Here is a 26,930-nt window from a genome sequence, read left to right as displayed (position 1 = left end):
TGGGAACAAACACATCTAACAGTTATTTGTAAGTTGCTGGCTATGAGTTCTGTGATGTAGCACCCATCCATAGGCCCCCAATTCTCAGTGAAGTGTGCCTTACACATGGCTCTTCTTTGGTGGTGGTTTGGGAAGTTAAGAAAATGGGGCAGTATCTGGCACAGAATGGAAAGGGTCAGAAGACCAGAACAAGGAGGAAATGTGGGTGTGGGGCCAGTAACCACAGGAAGCAGGCTTACTCTCTGGAATCCCCCTTTTGGTGGTTGCTCTAGAGATTCATGTACACAGTACAGCCTCTTTAGAGTTATCCACTTCATGTAAAATGTATAAACCTTGCAACCACATAGCTCCGGTTACCGCCCTCCTGCATCCTTTACAAGTGGCATAGCACTAAATCTATGTACATTGTACACTCCACAATAACAGGTTACAATTATTGCTTTACTCACTTTTCATTCCTTTCTAAAGATTTGAGATTTTTTTCTATTATCATATCTCATTAGATCCCCCAAATTCCTTGAGTCTTTTTTTTTTTTTTTGTACTGGGGACAGAAGCTAGAGCCTGTGGATGCTAGGCAACTGCTCTACCAATGATATATATCCTTTCTAAATCTTAGTTTTGGGGGGTATAAGTTCCTTGCATTGCATTTGGATGGCCATCTTAAGTGACAGCTGCCATTTTAGGGAAAAATGCTTTCCTGCCCAAGGGCCTTTCTGAGAAAGGCTCACCACTCCCTACTACCAACCCCACCCTTGACCACATGCATTAGGACCTGCCCGGCTCCGATTCCTCAGCCTCCCCGATAAAAGTCCCAGAACTGAATCAAGCCTGTTTTGCCTCTCTCTCTTAAAGAGAGATGGCCTTTATTTGTCATCTCTGACAAATAAACTCTCTATGCATCTCTGCCTGGTCTCCGTCTTTCATTTTTTGCTTACCCACCTCTCATTTCTCACTTTCCCTTCAGGGGGGCTACCGGGGACTAAACTCAGGGGCACTTGATCACTGAGTTGCTTAGTACCTCACTTTTGCTGAAGCTGGCTTTGAACTCTCAATCCTCCTGTGTCAGTCTCCTCAGCCGTTGGGATTATAGGAGTGGGCCATCACCCTTGGCTTCATCCTCTGTAAATCTTTTGAGACAAGATCTTGCTAAATTGCCCAGACTGACCTTGAATTTGAGATACTCCTGCCTCAGCCTCCCAAGTGGCTTGGGATTACAGGTGTGTGCTGTTTTGCCTGGATCTGAGCATTTTTGATAGGAAATCTGTTAGCAACAAAGTCTCTGTTTTCTTTTTATCTGGAAACGTCTTTACTTCACCTTCATTTTTGAAGGATGTCATTTCTGGTACTAGAATTCTGCATTGGCTTTTACATATATCTATTTTTCTGATGAGATTTGCTTTGAAAAAGTTTTATTTCAAGAGTATTTTCTTTTATGCCCTTGCTGTGGGGGTTTCAACGTGCGCTCCAAAGTTCACGTGCCGGAAACCGCCTCTCCCGTGCAGCAGTGTTGAGAGGTGGAACCTTTAACAGGCAGAGCCCTCACGAATAGGTTAATGCCATTATCAAGGGGGTGGGTTAGTTATCGTGGGAGTGGGTTTTTGGTAAGAGGTTGCATTCCCTCTCATGCTGCACTTTCTCACCATGTGATGTCCTCCCCTCGTATGACACAAGGAGATGGCCCTCACCAGATGTAGTCCCTCAATCTTGGACTTTCCAGCGTCAGGACCATGAGCCAAGCCAACCCCTGTTCTTTATAAATCTGTTATAACCCATGAAGTGACTAAGCCGCCTTGGAGTGTAGTCATCAGAGCTGCCTTGACATCTTTGCGCATTCTGGGGTTTGGAATGGAGCTGATCACTGTCATTTATCTTTTCTCTTGAGTAGGGTCAGGTTTTATGGCTTCTTTTTTTTATATAGCAATTTTGGATTATATCCTGGACATTATGAAAGATTACAGACCTTCTGAGTTCTATTACCTTCCTCAGAAGAATTTTGACTTCATTTTAAAAAGGGCAGTTAGTTTGGCTGAATTCAAACAAACAAATTCTGTCCCCCCCCCCCCCCCCCCGAGATGTTAAAAAACTTGTCCAAAGTCATACAGCTAATGGGCAACTAACTTGACGTGACTTACAAGTTAAACTAAACTCTGACAGGGATTATTTATTTCCCTAAATGTTTTTCTAGGTTGAAAAGTTATACCCTAGCTAGTGCAGTCGCACAGACCTGTAATCCCAGAGATTCTGGGGGCTGAGGCAGGAGGATCACAAACTCAAGGCCAGCCTCAGTAATTTAGTGAGGCCCTGAGCAATTTAGCGAGACCCTGTCTCCAAAAAATAAATAAAAAGGTTGGGGATGTAGCTCAGTAGTAAACTGCCCCTGGATTAAATCCTGGTACCAAAAAAAAAAAAAAAAAAAAAAAAATTCTACCCTAAACTTCATGCTCAGGTACCAAATGGCTCTCTTTGATGCGAAGCCAGAACATGGCGCTCAGGCTGCAGTGGGTGCTTCTTACCGCCACTGTTCTTCAAGGTGCCAGTGCCTATTCCCAGCTGTGGAAGCACAAGAGTTCTCCCACCCCAGGGGATGGAACCTCAGATACACAGAACAGGGCAATGTTTGCCAGAAAAAAGTACAGGACAGCCAGTCAAATTCAAACTTCAGATTAAGGAAAACACATTTTCTTTAAGTATATTTGAAACATATTTTTTGGGACACACTTACACTAAAAAAATATTATTTGTTGTTTATCTGAAATTCAAGAAAAAAAACTTCCTTTTGTAGTGCTGAGGTTTGAACACAGGCTTCACACATGGTAGGCGAGTGCTCTACCACTGAACTACATCCCCAGCCCTTTTCTTTTAAAATTCCTCCCAGAATTCTCCATGAAGCCCCTCATCCCATGAGCTCCCAGCCTCTCGTTCTGGGTCAGGCGCCCAGGGACGGAGTGAAGGCTCTAATGCATGCTGAGGACTATTTCTCTCCTCAGGCCTGGTGCTTCCTTCTGTCCAGAATGTTCTTTCCTGGATGCTGGACCTGCCCAAGTGACAGGACTTAGCCTAAGGCAGTGACCCTTTTCAGAGATGTGTTTCTGAGCACCTATGTCAACCCGTAGGCCTGGAGCAGACACAAGCAGGTCAGCGGTCTGCGGGCTGGTCCTGCACCAGAGCTGTTCCCCACAGTGCCATTGACAGGTGCAACAGGACAAGCCCGAACCACAGGGGTCTCCACCCTCTGCCCTCAGCCCTGAGGGCTGTCTCTGGCCCTCAGGCTTGGCTTGCTGCTTGGGCCAGAAAAGCTGAGGGGTGGAGACCCTCCCCCGGGGGCCTTTTACTGTGGCTCTGGGCAGGGGTTCACAAGCTCCCAGCACACTCCCCTGTGCCAGGGGTAATGCAGGCTTGTGCACCTCACCAGTGCCCACTGGGGAAGCCCGGGTGACCCTGAGGGTGACCTGCTCACAATGCTCAGGAGGGCATCCGAGGGGGTTTCTTTCTTTCTGTTTTGAACTGGGGATTGAGCAGGCTTGTGCACCTCACCAGTGCCCACTGGGGAAGCCCGGGTGACCCTGAGGGTGACCTGCTCACAATGCTCAGGAGGGCATCCGAGGGGGTTTCTTTCTTTCTGTTTTGAACTGGGGATTGAACCACTGAGCCACATCCCAGCCCTTTTTTTTTGAGACAGGGTCCTGCTAAGCTGTTTACGGGTTCAATGAATTTCTGAGGCTGGCTTTGAACCTTCAATTCCTCCACCTCAGCCTCCTGAGTCACTGGGATTACAGGTGTGCACCATCACACCCAGCTCTCTCCCCACAACTCCTCGCAACACTGGGGATTGAACCCAGGGCTGCTCTACTACTGAGTTACACCCCTAGTCCTTTTTATTTTATTCTGAGACAGGATCCCAATAAGTTGCCAAGGCTGGTCTCAAACTTGCAATCCTCCTGTTTCGGCCTCCTGAGTGGTTGGGGTTGTAGATGTGTGTCACTGCTCTCGGCTACAGGGGTGATCTCTATTGACTTTCCCTCCTTCCCTTTCTCAGGCTCTCTTCCAGGTGTTCCCTGGGTCACCCTCAGGGCTTTCCTCACACTGAACACTGTGCTCCACATTCTGTTTCTGGGGGGCTCCAACTCCACACAGACTTCTTGACCTCCAGCTGGCCTCCCCGCCGGCTGCTTTCACTGTGGGATCTGCCAAGAGCAGGCCTACCCTGGAGAGGCCCTGGACTGAGGCCAAAGCAGAGACAAGAGCAGAAGAGGGGCTGATGCAGTGGAGCCAGTCGGGTGGCTTGGGGGGATCGCAGAAGCTGGGCTCACTGGAGTGTGGGCAGGGGGAAGGGGCTTCTGTGCTCTGATTGCTGAGGTTTCCTCATCTGTGCCCCCTGATGACCGACCCAGCCCCTGAGGCACCCCCCCCACACACCTTTGCCCCTTGAAACACGAGGAGCCTGCCTGGCCTGGTGATGCTGTCCAGTCTGGAGGCCCCTCCCTCTGGTAGTGGTTGGCTTCCAGGGGTGATTCTGCCACACTCCCCACCTGACCCCAAAGTGTTGAGGAGTTGCTACTGGCCCCCAGTGGGCAGAGGCACTGGGCAGCCCACAGCAAAGAATGGCTCGGCTCCAATGGCAGCAGCGCAGAGGATGGAGGCCTGCTGCAGAGAGCAGCCTGCTGTCCCTCGTCCCTAGTGAGTTGGTGCCGCCATGGCCGACTGGAACAAGCACGGGCGCTGGGGGAGAGAGAGGCATTGCCGGTGGCTGGCTGGCCCAGAGCTGGGGTGGGAGCTGTCCTGGGCACCTGCGTGGTGCCACTCCTGGAAGGCACCAGGCCCAAGCTCTCGTGCCACAGGTGTCACTGCGGAGGAGTCCCCTGAGGGCTCACAAGCAGCACAAACATTGTGGCCTTTGAACTGCTAAGGTTGCGAAGATTTCTGTGGGAGCTTCACGTTGACAATGGTGGATGCTTTCTGAGGGCTTCTGAGGGGTCGTGCGCTGAGGGTCATGGGTCAGTAGTAGGCCTTTCAATCCTCATAAGGACCCCAGGAGGCTGAGGTTTGTCACAAAGCAAAATTCCAATAGTTTAGTTGGAAGAAGTAGCTGGCTTCGTTTTGGGAGCCTAGAATCCTGCAATGCTACCTCCTGGAAAGAACCGTGTTTTAAAGGGCTGATCAGAGAAGGTTGGCAAGAAGAGTCAAAAAAAAAAAGCAGAAGCAAAGAACGAAAAAGGAAGTCAGGTGCGGTGGCGCTCGCCTGTAATACCAGCAGCTCGGGAGGCTGACACAGGAGGATCGAATTCAAAGCCAGCCTCAGCAACCGCAGGACACTAAGCAACTCAGTGAGACCCTGTCTCCAAATAAAAAACAAAATAGGGCTGGGGATGGGGCTCAGTGGCTGAATTCAATCCCTGATACCCCCCTAAAAAAAAAAAGAAAAGGGAATTGGTCATTTTACTTGATGTTAGCTAAAAGGCCAAGAAGCCATAATATCAGTCATTTCAAAGTTACTTGTAAGCTGGGGACAGGGAGGCAGAGCAATAGAAAACATAACTGACTGGTTAGTGTAAGACTGGAAGACGCCGCACCACATGACACAGATCAGGAAGAGGTTCCGCTTTATTACCAAAGGCTGTGTGTTTATATAGGTCTAAGGAGAGGTCGCAGGGCTGAGGTAGATAACAGGGCGCCGTTTATTGGCAAGCTCTTCCATATGTCAGTTCTGGAGCCCAAGAAGTTAATTCTTATTGGGGCTAAGGCTTCCCATCATCAGGGTTTGAACATTGGCGCCGGCGGGAACGTTTCACACCATTGAAAGAAAAAAAAAGGAGAAAGAAGGTCGTTAGGCGCCATGTTGGGGTTTTTCTCTGGGGTGCTGCCGCCGTTATATGTTTTCCCAACAGTTAGCATCACGTTGCTTTTTTTTTTTTTTTTTTTTTTAAAGAGAGAGGGAGAGGGCTGGGGATGTGGCTCAAGCGGTAGCGCGCTGGCCTGGCATGCGTGCGGCCCGGGTTCGATCCTCAGCACCACATACCAACAAAGATGTTGTGTCCGCCGAGAACTAAAAATAAATATTAAAAATTCTCTCTCTCTCTCTCTCTCTCTCTCTCTCTCTCTCTCTCTCTCCTCTCTCACTCTCTCTTTAAAAAAAAAAAAAGAGAAGAGGGGAGAGAGAATTCTTTTTAATATTTATTTTTTAGTTTTGGGTGGACACAACTGTTGAGAGCCACAGCCAAAGGGGCCCCAGCAAACTTCCAGCTGATTGGCTCACAGCAGCCCCAGCAAACTTCCAGCTGCCAGCTGATTGGCTCCTCTGCGGTGATGCTCATTGGGCTGTTTCCCCGCTCTTTCAGACCATGGAGCTGCTCATTGGGGGACTCTTTTGGCTCCGCCCATGCAACCCAGCCAATCAGCCTCAAGAGCAGGAGGAGTGGGGGGTTGAGAGGCTCGTGGGAACCCCGCTTCTTTTCTGCTTGATAAGTGGCTCATGAATTGTGCCCAGTCAGACTGCGGCACACAACATCTTTATTTTATTTTTATGTGGTGCTAAGGATTGAACCCAGTGTCCTGCGCATGCCAGGCGAGCATTACCGCTTGAGCCACATCTCCAGCCCCACGTTGCTTTTTTTGTAAGCACAGGGGCAGAGGGAACTTCACGTCATGCCATCTGGAACCGACCTCTTTAGTGACTTCTGTCTCTCTCCTGATTTTTTAGGGCTTAGATGCTTAGCTACAGTTTGATGACATGGATCCCTGGCCTAAGTGACTCCATTTTGATTTTTAGTTTAATTTTGGAAGGCTTAATGAAGGATTCCGGTCCAAAGCAATGGCCTTCTATAATTTGTACTTCATGGTGTCATTATCGTCTACTTTTAGAACAAGGAAACTGAGGCAATGTGAACTAGCTCTTAGCCACTGTCATACAGCCAGGAGGTAGTGTTGCTGGGGGCTGAACTCAAGTGACTCACTGTCCTGGTGAATGTCCCAAACTCTGAACGCTAGAGCATAAAACGTTTGTGCAGCTAATCCTGATGGGAATTCAGGGCACGTCTTTTGTCCATAGTCCTCTCCGTATGGCAGTGTACCTGTCGGCCCAGTATATGCCTCCTCTGGAAGCCAGAGTTACTGATTTATTCCTCACATGTCCTCATAGACGGCAAGGTGCTTGGCACATTTAGGAAGTCCAGCTCCAGAGTGTGTGCTCCAAACCACCCACTGGGCTGAGTGTTTTCTAAAAATAACAGAAGCAAGACACACCAAGCAGGCAGAGGCACTCTGAGTAAGGCAGGTGAATGCCGTTTACGTCCCATGCATGAGACACGCTTCTGCTCGCTGCAGAGGACAGCCTCTCCTGCCAGCACCTCCTCCTCTTTCTTCTCCTGGCAGGGCTGCAGGTGCCAGGGTATCAACTTCCTCAGCGTCAGTTGGCCCTTCCTGGCCTCTGGCCCCACTTCTCTGCCTCTGAGCAGGACCAAGACTACAGATAAGCCAGGGCATTCTGGGGTGGGACGCCTTCAAATGTGAGGTGGTGCAAGTGTAGTGTGGCATCTATGGGTGTTGCCTGTTCAAGCGCCTCGCTTGCCTCCTGCTATTCGTGACTTCCTAGACACAGGCACGATGGAGTGGCTGCCTGCTGCCGAGCCCCTGTGGCTCCCCATTCACTGCAGAAAGAATCAGGCCTAAGTCACTGATCGAGGGGAAGAGGGAGAAGCAGGAGCCAAGTCTCACGTGGGATGGGTGTGTTCTGGACCATGGAGGACCCAAGCTTCTATGTGGTGACAGGTCTGCCGCCATGTGAGAGTGGCCTGTGACCACCCTATGATGTATGACCAGGCGAGGATCAGGGACTTCTGCAAGTCCTCAGGTCTGCTCGGGCTGACTCAGGGAATCTGAGGTGCTGGGCCCTCTGCAGCTGGAGAGACCCAACTAACTCCCCTTGCCTCAAGAAGTCCTCCTGGCCTGCACTAGTGCTCCAGCTCTCTTGACCCCCACCTTGACCTCCCCTCTTGACAGTCTACTTGGCTTCAATTAGCACTTGACCTCAATTAGCCTCACCTAGTCCTTTTGTCCTGAACCAGCCCACCAGCCTCAGTTAGCCCCTCTTTGGTTACCACTGCCCCTCTGCCTCCACTAGTCCTGCTGACTTCATCTGGTCCCCTGGTCTTCAAGGTTTTCCACAGCTTCAACTTGACCCATGGACTTCCTGCCTCACTGATTGCTTCAGGCTCCTGCCAGTATCTGAGAGGCATTTCCTCCTTCCAGGACATTCCTTCAGTCCCACAGGCTGCCTAGGTACCTCCCCCACGGCCCTGGAGAGAGCCTTCTTGCTTCCTCTCAGGTGATGTCTTCAGTGCGCTCTCATGCTGCCTTATTCCCCTGGGAGGGGAAGGGGCAACCTTCAAAGAATACTACTGCTCACCAGGCCCTGGGCCAGTGCCAGGCAGATGAGCTCTTCAACCCTCAGGATCACCCAGGCAGGTCACCTACTGCCCTTCAAAGACTGGAAATTGAGGCTCAGGAAGGCTGGGTGACTGGCACAAGACTGTACTTTCAGGAAATAAAAGACAAGGTATTTTAATTCCATTCTGGACAAAGTGGTACAAGCCTATAATTCCAGCTACTTGGGAGGCTGAGGCAGGAAGACTGCAGGTTCATGGCCAACCTGAGCAATTTAGTGAGACACTGTCTCAAAATTAAAAAAAAAAAAAAAAAAGGCTGGGGATGTATCTCCCTGGTACAGTTTTCCTGGGTTAATCCCTGGTGCCTCAAACCAACCAAAAACCTTTCTGTCTGACCCAAGGCCACGGAGGTCCCCACCCCATGGCCTCCATAGGCCCAGCACGCATTTTGAATGGGTGATGGAGGACATGAGTGTGTGTGTACACATTAGGCCCAGTGGTTGGGTCAGCTGGGAGCTGCGAGAGAACAGATCAGAACATAGATTGTCCATACCTGGACCCCACATGCCAGTGTGGTTCCTGCACAGTACAGAGTTCCCAAAATGGGAGCTTGGGGGGTGGTTGTGGGGGTGAGGCCATGCATTTGCATTAGAAAGGGCCTATGCTGGAGTGAGGACTGGAACTGAGCTTGCTGTCTTACAGAAAGCTTCGGGGCCTTCCTGAAGCTGGGTCTCCATGGAAATTAGTTTGCAGAGAAAGGAGCTATTTTAAGAACTTGGGAAGACAGAACCTGGTAGGCTGGGGTTAGGGAAGGTAGCTGTGGGAGAGAGCTTTTCTGAATGACTCACTAATTTCCCTCCCAGTGGGTGGAAAAAATGGCACGGAAAAGCAACCAAAGCCCTGGAGAGCAGAGGCTACCAGTCCCACAGGTGGCGTGGGCAGAGTGGCTGCCCTCCAGGCTATGTGGCACATCCTGGAAACTGGTGCAGGCTGCAGGAAACCAGCAGCACCTTCCTGTCAGCAGGAGTTCTGGAGCTTTCCAACAGTTTTCATCTAATCATGCAAAGAAAACTTTTTTTTTTTTTTTTTAGTTATAGATGGACACAATATTTTTATTTATTTTTATGTGATGCTGAGAATCGAACCCAGTGCCTCACACACGGGAGGCAAGCACTCTATCACTGAGCTAAAGCCCCAGCCCCAAACTTTTGTTTCTTAAAAAAACAAAAAAAAGATTGTAAGTTGCACTCTCTGATGGGGGCAATGGGGTCATCCAAGAGAAGGGGCAGCTTTGTAAGGAAAACCTAATTGAATTTGCCTTTTTGGTTACAGAGCTTGGTGAAGAATATGAGGTCAGATCAATTGGTGGTCAAGAGGTGGCTGGGTCTGGTCCCTGCTTCTCCTGCCCTGGTAGGAAGCTGGGTGTTTGGGAGGCCTGGAGCAGAACTGTCAGGAAAGGAGACGCAGCCCAGAGAAGGGCTGTCAGGGATCTCGTGTGTGTGTGTGTGTGTGTGTGTGTGTGTGTGTGTGTGTGTGTGTCTCGCGCGCGCACGCAGGGCTGAGAGCCTGGAAGGACAGGATGGCACTTCTTTAATTGCCTTGATCCCAGTTCTGGGTATCCATGAGCCTGGTTGGCTGTCCATGCGCAAAGCCAGGTCCTCATGACAGCACATATTGGACTGTGGAGGGAAAGGGATGACTAGGTGACTAGGGCTCGGTCAAGATGACAGGGAGCATGAGGAGTGTTCCATGCTGGTGCCCTTCCGCTCGCTTCTCCTGGGAACCCAATAAATGGTGGGGAGGCTTGATGTCCACCCTGTGGGCTCTCTGCTGTCCCTGTGTGGAGCTGCTCCTAGACCTCATGCAGCAGGCCAGCCTGCCCTGGCAGCAGGTGGGTTCCCAAGGGCCACAGGCATCAGTTTCCTGGTCCTCAGCAGTGAGGAGGTGGCTGGGGGCAGGCTGAAGAACATCGGGGTGTCTCCAGCTTTCTCTATGCCCTGGCCCTTCGTCTACAGGGTCAGCATGCAGCGGATGGGGGATGTGGGTCAGGTTCCCTGCAGAGTAAGGGGCTCCCACCTGAGTAGGGGTGAGAGGACAGGTTCCAGCTGGGTCTGAGCTCTGTCACAGCGTGTGCCACAGTGGCAGGCAGTGAATGAATGGATGGTTGCTCTGAGAATGCCAAGGATTCTAATCCCTGCAGTCCACACCTGGAGTCTGCAGGTGGACAGATGCTGAGAAGCCCATGGTGGCCAGAGTGGCAGTGCAGGCCGTGGCACTTTGCAAGGCCTCTGACGTGGGAGCCCATGACCTAGGGGTTGTTTGCATGCGTTTATGTCTCTGGAGCTTTAGCTCTGGTCACAAAAGCTGGGAGGGGGGCACTGTGTGCTGTAGGATAGCAGGCACCCAAGGGTGGTTGTGGAAGTTGGGTGGTGGCAGGGAACCTGGAGTCCCCCAGAGACCTGTGTGGAGGGAGTGACACCTACCCTTGTCCCTGTCCATGCCCAACCTCAAACTGGCTCCACAGAAGACTGCCCCAGTGTCCGTCTGGTGAGGGTGATGTTTTCTTGTCACCAACACGAATCCTCAACAGATTCCAGCCTCCCTGACTGCTCCTCCTCCGGTGCCCCCACATTCCAGAAATGTGTGTGTGTGGCTCTGAGTGTCAGAGAAAAATGCCACACCGATGGAAGAAGAGAAAGGCACAATTTATTGGTCACACAGACTGGTACCTGTGGGCGCCTGGGGGCACATAGGGATTCTTGCACACACTCTGGATTTGGTTTTCTACATTAATTCTGTTATGTCAAAAAGCCACAAGAGAAGGCATTAACAATCTATTCTCCTAGTAACCAAGGACACAGGACTAAAAGCCACAGAGCTTGGGAAGAGGATGCACTAGTTTGAGAGCCTGGGACCAAGAGGCCCACCCTCTCCGGCAGCTGGGCTGGAGAGCTTGGCCTCTGGAGCAATAATGGAGACTCGTCCCTTAGCAAGACAGAAGCGTTGGGGTGCTCAGCCTCACCCAGGCCTGGCAGTGGCTGTCCACCTCAGGCAGTGCGCAGGGATCTGGCACTGCACTCGGCAGGCGCCTTGACATCTCCAGCCAAGGAGGAGGCGTGATCTCTCCAACTGGGAGAGTTGGAGCTGACTGTCCAGGCCCTGCTCTCCCAGGGGACTGTGCTGGACCCCTGGTTCGCAGAAGCAGCTCACATCACTGAAGCTGGAAAGGATCTGGCTCCTTGTACCCAAACTAGCCATTCAGGTCCCACAGCCAAGCCCCTTTCTGCTCTGGGGGATACTGGCCTTCTTAATGCTTTGTCCAAACCGTTTAGGACACACCATTCTGAACTGGAGGGTCTGGGCAGCTGTTCCAGTTGGCTGGAGCCTCCGCCCTGGAGTCATCCTGACACTGTGTTCGTAAAGCACTTAGCACAGCACGTGGTGAGGACTCCACCCATGTGTCCATTATTATTATTATTAATATTATTATTATTTATAATTCCACCCTTGAGTCGGCACTTCAGTTTCCTTCTTTGAAAGGGCGACGAGAACAAGGTCCAGGGGTTCCAAGTACCAAGACCAAGATGGGAACCAAGTCTGGTATGAGTTTTCCTTTAAACCTCAGCACAGTTCCCAGGGGGCAGCCGGCTCGCTCCTCCACCACACGGGAGTGAGGCCCCTCCCCCGCCCCCAATAAAACCCTGCCCAGGAAGCTAGGTGGGAGCAGCAGACAGTCCTGGGAGAGGCTTCCAGAGCTGTGAGTGGCTTCCGGCATCATGCTGCTCCTTTGGGTTCCCGTTGCCAGCAGCATCCACAGGCTTCACTGCGGGGCAAGAACAGAGGGTTGTCAGGGGCTCACTCTCACCAGGCCATGTGTGACTAAGTGGCCCAGCAACACTGTGTGCTGTGGGCAAGGTCAGCCTTCCTGTGGCATGAAAACAGCCAGCCACACTATTCTAAGTACTTTACATATAACCTATGACATATACCTGTATGATTATGCAATGTTATATGTAATAAGAGTCATATAGATCATTAACTTTGTTATTTGTATATTATTACCATGAAGTCATATGTATGTACAACACAAAAAGATAATAATATATAGTAATACATAAGAGTATATAACAGCTCTCCCCAGAAATCTATAGGAATCATGCCACTAATAGCTCCCTTTTATAAATAAGTAAACTGAGGCTCAAGGCACAGAGCCAGGAAGTAGGAGAGCTGAAATTCAGATTCAACACTGTTTTCACCACTGAGCTATACTCCAGTCCCCAGGGTGTTCCTAACCACTGTTAGTGTTGCTTAAGAAAAATAAAAAACTAACAAAAACCACACTATTTTATTGGAAGGGAGATTATTTATAGGAAGGGGAAATTATGTTTGGAGTCTCTGAACAACAGGGAACATTATGAATGCATGCACTAAGGATGCACAAATGAAATACAAATGCTCTAAGCTCCACAGGGCTAGGAGTTCATCCACACACGGCCCCTCCTCTGTCCCTTTTAGCAATCATTCAGAGGCAGTGGAAGGTCAGGGCATGGGGACAGTCAGGTTCAAGTTCAAATCCTAGCTCTAGCTCTTCCTCATGGAGCAGCTCCTAGAATGATCATGCACACAAGCGGACGCACACGCGTGCACACATACACACAGGCATGTCCATGAACATACCTGCATGGCGGTCCTGCTGATGAGCCCCTCCTCGGGCCGGTGCTTGCCGTGGTGGGGGAGCTCCGAGTTGTCACGATAGTCTCGGCCCCTGGACTGCTGCAGCTGTAGCACTGCAGGGCTCTTGACGGGCAGGGGTGGCCGTGGGGCCGGGGTGGGCGCCGTCTGCTGGCTCATTTCTGACCTGGAAGGCTTGATGGGCCTCTTGGCTGGCACCGGAGCTTGGGAGCTGGCAGGGGCCTTGGGCTTCCCTTGACTCTTGTCCCCGCCGGCCGCCCTGCCCTCCGCCCTGCCCTCGGCGGAGGATGAATAGGTAAAGGAGCGGAGCCGGGGCGCGGGGCTGAGGAAGGACTGGGGGCCCTGCTTGCCTGTCCCTTTGCCGCCCTCGGCCTCCTGGGCTTTGGTGAGCAAGATGCTGGGCGATGAGACCCCAGGGTCCAGGCAGGCTGCGGGCTCCTTGCGCAGCATCTTGGGGGACTCCTGCTCCTTCCTGGGAACCAGCTTGGGGAAGGAGCTCACGGACCCGTACAGAGGGTTCTCGAACATCTCGGGCTTGGTCAGCTGTGAGTCGTCGAGTGGAGGAGCTTCAGGCGGGATCTTCCCCAGGTCGCTGGGCCGGCAGCTGGGGGAGAGAGGGGAGGGGAGCCGGGGAGAAGCGTGCTCTTCAACAGAGAGGACAGCGGGGAGGGGCTGCTTCGTGGGTGCAAGCTTTCGTTTGGGGGTGATAAAGACGTTTTGAAATTAGAGGTGGTGGTTGCATATTTTTGGTATTGAATACCAAACTGTTCATTTTAAAATGGATAATTTTATGCTATGTGAATTTCACGTCAATAAAAAAATTAAAGAAATAAAGACGAGGAGATAGATGGTACTGTATTTTTCTATGTTCCCCCAAGCAACTTCAGTTCTGACCTGGGACATTATCCACTAGCAAAAGTTGATCACCCCAGAGCATCTGCGAACAAGGGGGACTTCAGTGGGGTTTTTGTAGAAAGGGAAGGGTGAACTGAAATGGCACCTCCAATAACCACCCCCAGCCTCGGCAGGAAAGCCAGCCATGCCCCTCATTGCCGGCAGACCCTGTCTCAGTTCTTCCTGAGAACTGTCACAGCTTCTCTGCCATCTCCAGCAATCCTGTGGGACCTTGGATGCTCAGGGAAATGGAAGCCTTGCAGGGGACCAGATGAACCATCTGACCCTCCTAGGTAACCACTTGTGCTACTTGAGGGTCTCAAGAAGCTCCATCTACAAAACACGTAGAAAGCGTGACAAGCTTCCCCAGGCACAGCGGAGCTTCAGTGAAGCAAAGAAAGAAATCCGATGTCTCAGGTGGTCATCATCCAGATTAACACAGATCTTCCCAGGGGACAAAGTCCTTGCCCTGGAGGGCTCCTAGGAGTTCGGTTTCCTTCCTCTCATAACTCACAGTGGAAGGAACCAATGGCAGGTGGGGTCTGGAGGGAACCTGGACAGATGTGACCAATTGTCCTCGTTCGCCAGGACTGAAGAATGGACTAAAGGGTTTCCTAAGAGGTGGAGCTTCTAGTGCTACAGCTGGAACAGTCCTGGGCAACCCAGATAGGTGGGCACCCCACCCCAGGCCTGGGGAAATGGTGGGGACCTTGAGGTGCTGGTGACAGTGCACAGTAATTATTCAGGCTGAGCCTGGGACCTGGAGGCTTAGGACCTACAGGCAGGGCAGGATCTTCCAGGTTCTTGCCTTGAATCACCTCCTTGGTGAGAAGTGAACTTAGAACCCCACCTGGGGGACTCTTGCCTATAGATGCCCTATTCTGCTCTCACCTGTGGGGCCGGAAGAAAACTGCTGCCTACCTTAAGGGTCTGTGTTCAGACCCTTAAACACAGATATGTTTATATTAGGTGTGGTGGGGCACACCTGTAATGCCCATGACTTGGGGAGACTGAGGATTGCAAGTTCAAGAACAATCTGGGCAACTCATTGAGAACTTGTCTCACACAAAAAATAAAAGGAGTTGGGGGCTGTGGCTTATGCCTGTAACCCCAGCAGCTTGGAAGGCTGAGGCAGAGAGTCACAAGTTCAAAGCCAGCTTCAGCAACTTTGCAAGACTCTAAGCAAGTTAGTGAGACCCGGTCTCCAAATAAAAACTAAAAAGGGGCCGGGGATGTGGTTCAGTGGTTAAGAATCCCTGGGTTCAATTTTGGTACTAAAAAAATTAAAAATAAAAATGAGCTGGACTTGGAGGCACAAACATGCCTCTAATCCCAGCAGCTGGAGATGGTGATACAGGAGTATTGTCAAGTTCAAGCTAGCCTGAGCAACTTGGCGAGGCTCTGAGTGACTTAGTGAGACCCTGTCTCAAAATAAAAAAATAAAAAGGCCTAGGTAGCGATATGGCTCAGTGGTTAAATGCCCCTGGGATTAATCCCCAGTACAAAAATGAATGAATGAATGGGGCTGGGGATGTAGCTCAGTAATAGAGCACCCCTGGGTTCAATTCCTAGTACTGCAAAGTGGGGAGGATCCCAAAGATACATTTTCTTTGGGAATTTTTTTTTTTTTTTTTTTAAAGAGAGAGTGAGAGAGGAGAGAGAATGAGAGAGAGAGAGAGAATTTTTAATATTTATTTTTTAGTTCTCGGCGGACACAACATCTTCGTTGGTATGTGGTGCTGAGGATCGAACCCGGGCCGCACGCATGCCAGGCGAGCGCGCTACCGCTTGAGCCACATCCCCAGCCCCTTCTTTGGGAATTTATAAACCACTTAAACATTAGCTCCTTATTCTTTGTAGTTGCTTCCATTTCCATTTCTGGGGCCAAGGAAATGGCCTTTGCCAAATGGACACTAGGGGAAAATCTTCAACTGCCCCTGGCCCCCCATCCAGAGGAAACCCTGCCAGGCCAGAGGGGGCTGCAGGAGAGCAGCATTGTGAACTACACTCCCTGCATCGGCTCCCGACCACTGTGGAACTGACGTCCTCATGGATAAAAGGAAAAGCCAAACCCTGCCAGGGAATGAGGCCGAGAACAAGGCTTGGGGTCATGATAAGACAGTACTAACAGCCCCAGAAGGGACAGGAGACTCGCCATGTTTTGCACAGCTTCAATCATTGTTAACGGGGTCTGCACTTTTCATGTCCAAAGGTCACCCTGTAGGACTGGAGACTTACAGGCCTCTCGGTCCTGAATTCCTACGAGAGCTCAGGGGCTGCCCCTGCTTTGTTTTGGACCTCAAATTGCAAACTCAGGTTCCTTGGCGGCCCTGCCAGTCTCCTCTGCAGCTCCACCCTGCTTGGCCCACTTCTAGTCTGAGTGACTTCCTCAAAGCCCACGGCTGGCTGCTCTACCTCCCTTACGTACCTCTGTCCCAGTTTTCTAATAGCATGCAGCAGGAGAGACTGCACACAGGAACAGGGGCCCTCCAGGTGGAGAAAAAGAGAGGGGATCTTGGGGTTGAGAAGGGCTTCTACAGAGAGATCCCCACTCCTGTTCTAGGTTCCCTCCAGGGAGCCAAAGATGCCCGTGGAAAAATTTACTTTTCTTTTCTTTTTTTTCTTAGCACTGGGGATTGAACCCAGGAGACTACCACTGAGCTACACCCCAATTCTTTTTATTTCTTATGCATCTCTGCACCTGACAGGAGCTTGTTTTTCTTAATAGTGTCTTTAATAATCTCTATCCCCCAATATTTTTTTCTTCTTTTTGGTACCAAGGATTGAACCCACAGGTGCTTAACCACTGAGCCACACCCCCCTTCTCCTTTTAATTTTGAGACAGGGTCTCGCTAAGTTGCTGAGGCTGGCTTTGAACTTGTGGTTGTCCTGCCTCAGCCTGTAATCCCAACCCTGGGATTACAGGTGTGTGCCACAGCACCCAGCTATTCCCCAACTTTTAAAATCAAGCTGCACCAATGGGCTGGGACTTGGAGCTTCCACCAATAGGCTGGAGGGTAAGCGGTGAACAGAGCAGACCCAAGCCCCACCCTCCCAGGCTGCTGCCCTAGCATGAAATCCAGAGCAGGAAAGACAAGATGAAGAGGACACTCACCTGGACTCCTGAGCCCTAAGGCAGGGCCCCCGGGTAGCTATGGAGGGTGAAAACTTCTTTGGTGATAAAGGTGGCTGGGAGGGAGGGGTTGGGGGACTTTCTCCCCTCCCAGACCCCAGGGAGGAGTCCTTGGGTGGCTGGTCATAGCTCCATGCAGTCAGCTGCTGGTCTGGGGACAGGGTCTGCTTCATGTGCAGGGACTGCCCGAAGGGCCCCACCATGTAGTTGGGGTTGATGAGCTCAGTGGCACCGGAGGAACTGCACGGAGGGGTCCTGTGGGAAAGACGAGGTGTGTCTGGGGGCTTTGCCCTTCTCAAGGTCAGCACCAGTCTGAGGACGGTGCCCTCTGATGTCCCCTGGCTCGTCAGGTCCTCAACTGCTTTGTTTCTGGGGCACCAGATCTTTCACTGACTCTTGCCGCGTGGCAGGTGCTGAGTGAGCACCAGGCCTGGAACCAGGAGCAGGGCTGTGATGGGAAAAAGGCAGCCCTGATTCTGTTCTCACAAAACTCCCATCTGTTGGGAGAGACCCACACTGAACAAGCTCAGTGGCAGTCAGACAGGATATTTATATTGTGCTGAAGTAACAAGAATCAGAGGGTTGGGACCCAGGGGCAGTGGAGCCAGACAGGGCCTAATGGAGGAGTTGCTCTTTTAGCTCAGTTAAGAAAAGACACAGATACAAGAGAAAGTAGGTGAGGAGGTGCTGGGTAGAGGTAACAGTGCAAAGGCCTTGAGGCCAGAGGGGCTCGGCCTGTCCCAAGATGTTCTAAAGACCAGTGAGCAGATAGGAGAATGGAATGAGAAGCTGGCAGGCCAAGCCTGGGATCTGTGGGAGGTGGACAGGGTGGGTGGGGTGGGAAGGAGGGTAATTTCAGAGCAGACTCTGGCAGAGTCCTCTGGGATAAGGCGCACAGCATCAGAATGGGAAGCAAGTGCAAGGTCACAGAGGTCAAGGTTGGAGCTGCTCATGGGCAGGTGGATTAAAACCGTCGAGGGGCTGGCCCAGGTTTGGGTGAGGTAACCCCAACAGCCACACACGCTGCACGCTGCCTCTGTGCTCGGAAGCATCTCCAGAGAACTGACTGGTTGTGAGGAGCCCCTGCAGCCCCATCTGTCTTTCCTTACCCCCACCTGCCCACGAGGAGAGGCAAGGCTGGTCCAGTGCTGGTCAAAATGGGAAGGACTCTTTCCCCTGTGGGCCTCCTGATTCTGGAACCGGGCCGACACTTTAGAGCTAGGATGTGTTCTTTGAAGGGTGATGAGGGAAGAGTGAAAGGGGAACTTCAGTGCCCACGGCATGACATCAGCCAGGGAAGGGGACAGGGTATGTGCTGGAGAGGGAGCTGCTGTGTACAAGGGAGCAAGGGCAGGAAGGACAGGCAGGGTGGGGACTAGAGGCAGGAGGACAGGTGGGCTGGCGGGGAGACTCTAGACCCCGTCAGCAAATTGAGGTGACCCTGCTGCCTCCAGTACTATAGACTTCAACGTGCAGATTGTTCCCGGCTCAGCCCATCAAGAGCAACCCGTGTGCACGTTCCCCAGTGCCTGCTCCGGTTAGTAGCCGAACGGGTTTGTTGGCCAAGGACCCCACAACTGCCCATGTCTCTGGTCTCAGGGGAGACACGGCAGGCATATGTTGCCTTGGAGTCACTCAGTGGCCAATGCTTCTTCCGGGACCACACACCCTTCTGTCAGCCAGATAGGCAGGGGGTTCCCAAGCTGGGGACTGCACACACTTGGCCTTGATGTCTCTAGAATCTGACACACAGTAGGTGCTCAGCGAACACTGGTTGAGCTGAACTGAACTTCCAGACAGCAGGGTCCAGGCTTCACTGCTGACACGCTGACCTCCCTGCGGGGGGCTTGTGGTCAGAAGACAGAGGAGTCAAGGGCGGGAGAGTGGTCTTCTTGGTCCTGAGCCTCCTCCCCCCTCCACCCTGGAGTCTGTGGGCGCCAGCTCACTCTCTCCTCGGCCCTGGTCCGCACAGCTGAGCTGGTGTGCGCTGAGCCCTGGGACCCCTGCCCTCCCTACCTGCTGGCAGGCTCCCACTGCTTCACGAGCTCATGGCTGGTGAGGCTCTTGGAGCCCTTGGGCCCACTGGATTCATCTCGCTCTGTCTTCACGAAGTCTGGAAGGCAAGGGTCAGAAAGAGCACATGAGGGCCAGGGGAGCAAAGTGGCGTCCACTCACCGGTGGAAGCTGGAGATGAAGAGCGGCTCCCTGGGAAGGTGCCCTCAGCAAGATTCTGAGGCCTCCCAAGAGTTCAGCGATCGATTAATTATGTCTGCCATGCCTCCAGAGGGAGAACCGGCACCCGTGACCCAGAGTTGTCCTTTCATGTGACATTTTCAACTTGACCTCCGCAAAGGACAAAACAGGCCAATAATTCTTGTCAGATTAGGACAAAGTGAACATAACAGGTGGCTTCACAAGAGCATCTGGTACTTATAGCCAACCTGTCCCTGGGCTAATGGGGAGCCGGGATCCCACCTTCATTGCTGACTCTGGCTTGCAGCCCAACCCTGCAAGAGAAAGAGCTTCCCCAGGGCAAAGGGGGAACCACGGCCCAGAGGCAGCACCCCGAGATGGGTCCAGGGCACCTCCTGGTGTGGGGACATCACACCTTCCACACACAATGAAGGAGAGGCAGGAAAACCATCATACTGAGCAGTCCACGCCTGGCCCTGGAGGGAACCTGGCTCAGCCACTCACCGGGGCTCTGAGCTTCAGTCAGGCGGGTAGCCCCTGCCTGTTTCCCCACCTGCCAATCACGGATAACCACACTGGGCTCCCAGGGCTATTGCGAGAGATAAATGAGATAATGTTTATGAGAGGGTCATTCTGCTTATTATCAAGAATTTAGTGCAAGCCTAATTCATTTAGGTATTGTCACTTGGATTCTCTAAAGCAAAAATTAAAGAGAAAATGTGGGGTCGGGGGGAGATCATTTGTTCCCTGTGTAAAAAGGAAGAGATACTTGATGAATTTTTGGCAGAATAAGAGAAAAATTACAAATTCGAATCTAGATACACTCTGTGTTCTCACTATACTATTTTTCTTTGGTACTGGGGGGATTGAACCCAGGGTGCTTTACCACTGAATTACATCCCCAGCCCTTTTCGAAAGAGGGCCTCAATAAGTTGCTGAGGCTGATCTTGAACTTGGGATCCTTCTATATCAGCCTCCTGAGTTGGTGATTAAACGTTTGAATCACTGCACCCAGCCTCTTGGCCTCGTTCTGTGTCCTTACAATAGGGTGGTGACAATTTTTAGTTAAGAGATGATCAACAGGGTCTTCACTGGGTTCTAAAAGGGAATGGCTTCTCAGGCTGGTGTTAATGCCTGCAATGAGTATTGGTCACAGAATGTGGCTGTGTTGGTGCCAGTTATCATCTTCATCACCACCATCATCTGCAGTGCTGGGGATCCAACCCAGGGCCTTCTGCACACCTGCTCACTGAGCTATGCCCCCAATCCTGGAGTCTTTTTCTTTTTTGGTACCAGGGATTGAACCCAGGGCACTTACTTAACCACTGAGCCACATCCCCAGCCCTTTATTTTTTATTCTGAGACAGGATCTCACTGGTTGCTTGGGGCCTCAGTCTGGCTCTGAATTTATGATCCTCCTGTCCCAGCCACTTGAGCCATTGGGATTTCAGGTGTAATGCCTGGCATGTGGTGTCATTTTTGAGAGCCACAATAAATGAACCCTCCCAACAGCCAGTCAAAGTAAGTGGCATTTAACAAGACAGAAGGATTTGAGCTCAAGTTAAAAAGGGTGTGAGCACACAGAAGACTGGAGGATGCCATTCTGGAGGCAGCTGGGCCAGGGAAAAGCCAAGGACATGTGGTGAGGACAGGGGGTGGGGCGGGGTCTTCTAGGTGCATGTGGTGGATGAAAGCAGATGGGGAGGTCCAGCACCCTGGGCGGGCAACCCGAGGAGAGGTGTCGGTAGGTATGAGGGTATGTTGCTCATGTGAGTGGGCATTATATGGCCACGGGAAGAGCAGGAAGATTCCAAATCTCAACCGCGGCAGAGCTTTGGTCTCCTTTGCCTGGTGGCCTGGAGAGGTAGGTTTCACACCAGGTAGGTTTGTTTTGCAGTCTTGGTGGAGGCCCTATCAGGAGGTGGCAAGGCCTAAAGGCCAAGAAGAGGTGAGAGCAGGAGCTCTGTAAACTTCACAAGCTTTGTGCCCTTGAAAATGGAAACTGACCAAGTTTGGCCAGTGTGACCTGGGCTGCCGGGCATTGGGGTTCCAGAGAAACTCTTGAAGAAGGTAGAAGTGGGTCACTGGACTTAGAAGCTTTCCAAGGTGAGTTCTGTTCAAGGTTGCAGCGGAAAGCTTTGCTGAGAGAAGGCACAAGGCTGTCCCTAGCCCAGGAGGTGACCAGGGCTGGGGCTCACTTACCGTAGAGCTTCTCCCTCTTCTTGCCCTGGGAGGTCTGCAGCTTAATCTGCCCCTGGAAATGGCCTGTCATCTCTCCATGGTGGGTGAGAGGGGTATGGACAGGCAGCTGGGTTTCTGTGGCCTCCAACCGAAGAGCAATGCAGCCCTCCCCTGGGGGGAAAGGGAGAGAACAGCCCTGTCAAGACCAGACCATTTCACAGGAGAAGCACCGAGCATGAGCCGGACACGGCTTGACCACTGTAGTCAATCCTCGGACCCCGTGGACAGGCAGAGACCCTGTTACTAAACCTTTAGAACAACCACAGCAATTTGGGACAAATGACTCAAATCTCACAGCAAAATGAAATCTCCATGGATTAGTCAATGTGAAAAGAAGAATTAAATCCTAGAAAAGCCAGCAATAAACCAGAATTAAATGCTAACCTGTTTGCTCTAGGGGAAGCTAACTTCCCAAGGTTCCAAGCAATGTAAGAAATGATAAGACGGGCAGATAGACAAGTTTAAAACTTCTGCACAAAGAAAAAACCTGAAATAGTCAGGCAGAGTGGGGCAAGCCTGTAATCCCAGGGGTTTTGGAGGCTGAGGCAGGAGGATCACAAATTCGAGACCAGCCTCAGCAACCTACTGAGACCCTAACAAAAAAAGGGCTGGGGGTGTAGCTCAGTGGTAGGGCACCCCTGAGTTCAATCCCCAGTACTGTAAAAAAAAATAAATAAATAACCTCTAAAATAAATTTAAAAAGAAATGACGTGGGAAACTGGCTTGTCCAGGAGGGAGGGACTGGCTGGGGACACATGAGAAGCACAGCAATGCTTGCAGATCTGGCTTCTAATCAGGACCCAGTCAGTCAGTACCTGTGCAACTTCTCAAGTGACTTGACGTGAGCCTGAGTTTGTACCTATTCACTGGGGAATCAATAGTTTCTACTTTGTAGCCCTCATCAGGATTAAATCAAGTCACACCCGCAAAGCCCCTGCCACAGGCTTGACCCAGGGGAAGGTGTGGGTGGGAGAAGTTCCAGCTGCTGTTGCAGAGGCTTCACGGGACAGGAGCGGTGAACCTCTAGTAGAGGCCCCTTTCAGAGCAGCCCCAGGACAGGACAGGTGCAGTAGGAGGACAGACGGGAGTGGCAGGGCACCCTCCCTTGGAGGAGATGGCACCGCCTCCTTGCTGGAGGCTGCAGGCTCCCAGGTGGCCTGTCCCTGTCTCGGATGCTTACCGTAGGACTCGTCACTATCAGAGGACTTAATGCTGATGAGGATGTGCTGGTCCAGCAGGTACTCAGGGTCAGAGATAATGGGCTTCAGCTGCAGAGGGGAGGCAAGGATTCCAGTCAACAGGTGGGGGCAGGTGAGGAAACACGTGGGTGGACAGGTGGACTAGAGTCTCCACCATCAATGGGGGGGGCACATGGGGAAAGAGGACACAAGCTGTTCTTTATCAGGCAGATTCAACCCTCAGCTCTCTGTGTGGAGAGCACAGGTGGGAACTGGGAGGCCCACCCTTCCTGGTCAGGGCCTCTTCCCTGTACCCTGCCACCTGCACTCAGGCCTCCTAGGTCCATATCGCCTCCCTTCCTCTATCCCCCTCCTTTGCATATTTCAGGGCCTTGGGAGATGGGCCAGGGGCCAGGAATGACTGAAATGACTCCTGAGTCCACTCAGCCCACACTCCCCCTGGCAGGCCACTCCCTGCCCCTCAATCTCTCATAGGCCTGTGGGTACATCATTGCTGACACCAGAGGCCTGACCCAACCTGGGGAGGAGGAGGCCTGTGTCTCCCTGAAGCAGACTCCCACCTTGTTGGGCCAGGAGTGTCCTTCAGGTTGCTGGAGGAGGGGCTTAGTGATTGACAGATACAGACTCCTCATTCTAGCTGTCCCCAACTTCCTGCTATAAGAAGGGCCAGGGACTGTGGGCTCCTGGACCCTGCTGGTCCAGCTTGGGGGCAGGTCCGTGCCAGGCTTTATGATCTGCTGGGTGAACTGTAAACCTCACCGGTGGAGGGTGGTGTGCAGCCAGTACAGGGAGGAGCTCTGTGTGCCCATGGCTCCTTCATACGAGCTGCAATTTATGACTCCAACACAGAGGGGCCTAGTAACAAGGTCACATGCTGCTCCAGGCTGTCCCCTGGTGCAGTGCTCCTGGCATCGTATCAGGATGGACTTGCTATTTTTCTATTCAGAAGGTTCCAGAAAAATAACTGGAAATCGCAGTAGGCTGAGGCATCCTGGGGTTCAAGCACTGCACCCACCACTCTGCTCACTGACAGGTAGTGATGTCTGGCTCCAAGTTAGACCTAGGGCCAGGGCCAGGTTTGCCGACACTGGACCCCATCCTCTCTGGGCTGCGGGGATTTAGAGGGAGAGAAGAAGCAGAGGCAGAAGTCAAGGTGGAAGGTCTGGAGCAGAGTTGGGTGAAGGCCCTGAGGTGCTGTGGGAGCAGCAGATGAGGCTTGGGAGGCCACCCAACCTGGCACCTTGATGTCAGCCTGATAAACAGGTGGATACCAAGGGCGGACAGGCACTCCAGAAAGATCCATTAGCAGGAGACAGAAGTAGAGACTCTTGGGAGGTGGCAGCAGGACAGAGGAGAGGGGACATAGACTAGAGCAGCAGGACTTGGCCAGAGTTAGGATATAGGATCTAGAAGGAGATAGGGTATCCAGAGGTCCCAAGCTGGACCAGGGAGTGGACACACCATGGGAACTGGGATGCTGGCATCACCAAAGGAGAAAATAATTCAGGTCCCTTGTGGGAGCAATCGGGAAAAGAGGTCCAGCCAGGAGGATGGGGTCCAGCTGATGGGACATAAATGTTTACTTGAAGCCCTGAGATGGCCCCAAATGGGGACTCTTGACAGCTGTCCAGGGACTCAGTATAGACCTCCAATCACAGCGATATGAAACAGTGGAGGCCCTGAAATGACTGGAATTGTACCTGAATCAGGAGAATCTGGAGTTTAGGCACTGCTTCTGTTCCTGAGAGGATATAGCCTCCTTATTGGCCAAGAGTTGGTTCCAACCACGGTCAACGCCAGCATGGGTAGCTCAGCCTCCCCAAACCTGCCTTTGACCCATCCCAGCCTCAGGAGAAACCAGGTCCCTCCACCTACTTGAAGCCACTTCAGGTGTTACCCCTCTGGGGGAACCTTCCAGGGAGTCCAGGAGAACCCACCTCCTGTGAGATCCACCCGGCCCCAGACTCGACTTCTCGTACCCTTCCCATGATGTGAGAGGGAAACGGTGTTCTACTCCACTGTATTCCCAGCACAAACATCTGCAACACCCAAGGAGCTCGTGTTTAATGACAGCCAACACCTCCACTGTCAATTTTGCAGCACAAAAGCCGTTTTGTGGAAAACCTCTTTATACATAAGGCCCATGCTCCCATTGAGGCTGGCCTTCGGGTTTGCAATGCCCCCTGGCTCACCTGGGCCGCGGCCACCCCACGCACTTACTGCGTGCACAGTGTACAGCTAGGAGCCACCCGCTGCTCTCTAGCTTTTACTTGACCCGTGAGCCAGCCCTGAACAAGGGAAGGAGCACAGAAAGGCACCTGGGCCATCCAGTCCTGGGTCTGCCACTCACGAATGTGCCTCTGACCCTGCACCTCAGTTTCCTTCTCGGCAAAGCCACGTGGTAAGACAAATCTTCCTTAAGATCCCTTCTATGATCCATGGGCCGCCAGGTCACAGCTCTGCCCTGGGCCGGGATAGCTGGCCCTGGGTCTACGAAATCCCCCGGAACTTCCTCTTCTTGGATTACCTTGGGAAGGGTGTCGCCAAACCTCACCAGCAGCTCCCCTTCACTCCCCTCTTCATTTTCTCCTTCCTGGCTCTTGACAAAACCTGTTGGAGGACAAGAGGACTGTGTGGGGAAGACAAGGCCAGGACGAGACCCAGACGGTACCCTGGGGTGTCCCCCAGCCAAGGAAGATGGTCCCCCTCCTCTTAAATCTTTGGGGGCCTCAGCTGCATTAAGAAATCAGGCTTGTTGGGGATTCTGTTTCTGTGCAGGGAATGGTCATTTGCCAACACGGTCTAAGTATTTTTAGGAAAATCAAGGAGATCCCCCCTCCTTTTCGGCTCTCTGCAACAAACTGGGCAACAGAGAAATCATCACATCACAGGCAAGAAGATTAGGAAACATGACAGCTCGTCCCACGCCACTCAGGATAGCAGCCTTTTGAAATTCTAATTTAAGCTTCCTAACATGCTGTTTCCATAGAAATGTATGCAAATGTCTCGAGAGTTTATTAAAGACACCCATGCAAAAATCCTCAACCTTTCTGGAACTGCTCTGACCCTGCTTGGTGAACTTGGTCCTGGGGACTTAGCGGCCAAGGCTGTTCTATCACCAGGACTGGGTCTTACTGAGACCAAGGAGGAAGGGACACAGGGGGCAGAAGTATACCTGGCAGCATTCCCGATTTCTGGAAGCAGCACAGCTACGCCTCCATTGTGCAGTTAACTCCCTCCCTCTTCCGCGCCACTATCCAGACCAACCCAGTGAGAACTAGGAATCATGCACATCTCCTGCCTTGGAAGAGCTGGAGACGATCTGTCTAGAAATGTCACCCAGAAAGGGTGTTTCCTAAACACAGTTGGTGTTAAATGCTGCTGGCTGAGGAGGCTGTGCAGCTCTGGCTGGCTTTGGGATGCTACGGGCCACTGGGGAAGGATGCTGGTGGTCTCTACAGAGCAACAGGGGCCAGGGCGATGGTAGGTGGGTGGCAGCAGCTCTTCAGGCCCTGTGCTGGCCTTTATAAGCTCCAGAACTTGGCCCCAAACTCTCTGGCTGAGTCAGAGCCCAGCCTGGGGCAAACTAACGGAGTTATAGTGCGCTGAGGGGCCAGGAGAGGAGCCCCAGGTTCCTAGGGGCTGAGAGGTCCGAACACCAATGGCTGCAGGTTGTCCCCTGGGCCCTCCCACAGCAGCCCCATTTCTCTGACCCCACGAGGTCCATCAGAGAGTCCTCTCCAGCGAAAGGAGAAATGGAGTGGGATACCACTTATGAAGAGGATTATGAGAGAGGTGGCCTGGCTGGGCGCTGTGGCGCACGCCTGTAATCTCAGGGGCTCAGGAGGCTGAGGCAGGAAGATGGTGAGTTCAAAGCCAGCCTTGGCAACTAAGTGAGGCACTGAGCAACTCAGCAAGACCCTCTCTAAATAAAATACATAAAAGGGCTGGGGATGTGGCTCAGTGGTGGAGTGCCCCTGAGTTCAATCCCCAGCACCTCCCACCCCTCCAAAAAAGAGTGGTGGCCTGTCCCACCCAGAAGACCACTTACTCTCTAAACAGCTCGAGTGGAATTCCAGGTAGAATTTAGTTTGGGACTTGGTCTTCAACGTGGCATAGCACTCGAGGAACTCGATCTGCCCCTGGCTGTCAACAGTCCCAGGACCTGGAACAGGTGAAGACAGGGATTGAGGGGC

At 52.2% G+C, this 26,930-nt stretch overlaps 1 protein-coding gene across 1 annotated transcript in view; it reads right to left on the bottom strand.

Annotated features, from left to right (window-relative positions):
- Positions 1-11,068: 11,068 nt before the first annotated feature.
- The window catches only part of Inpp5d (inositol polyphosphate-5-phosphatase D), a 109,443-nt gene continuing 93,581 nt past the window's right edge, over positions 11,069-26,930 (bottom strand). The window contains exons 20-27 of the mRNA XM_026412750.2: positions 26,786-26,899; positions 25,262-25,344; positions 22,716-22,803; positions 21,497-21,646; positions 19,118-19,214; positions 17,084-17,356; positions 13,060-13,678; positions 11,069-12,205 (exon numbers count right to left, since the gene is read on the bottom strand). Coding sequence (XP_026268535.2) covers positions 12,203-12,205; positions 13,060-13,678; positions 17,084-17,356; positions 19,118-19,214; positions 21,497-21,646; positions 22,716-22,803; positions 25,262-25,344; positions 26,786-26,899 — 1,427 coding nt within the window. The 3' untranslated portion in view covers positions 11,069-12,202. The remainder of the gene's footprint in view (positions 12,206-13,059; positions 13,679-17,083; positions 17,357-19,117; positions 19,215-21,496; positions 21,647-22,715; positions 22,804-25,261; positions 25,345-26,785; positions 26,900-26,930) is intronic.

Source organism: Urocitellus parryii, chromosome 1 (assembly GCF_045843805.1).
Source record: "Urocitellus parryii isolate mUroPar1 chromosome 1, mUroPar1.hap1, whole genome shotgun sequence".
In the NCBI taxonomy this organism is placed as follows: domain Eukaryota; kingdom Metazoa; phylum Chordata; class Mammalia; order Rodentia; family Sciuridae; genus Urocitellus; species Urocitellus parryii.
The sequence above is the reverse complement of the archived record's forward strand: the minus strand, read 5'-3'. Positions and strand labels throughout refer to the sequence as shown.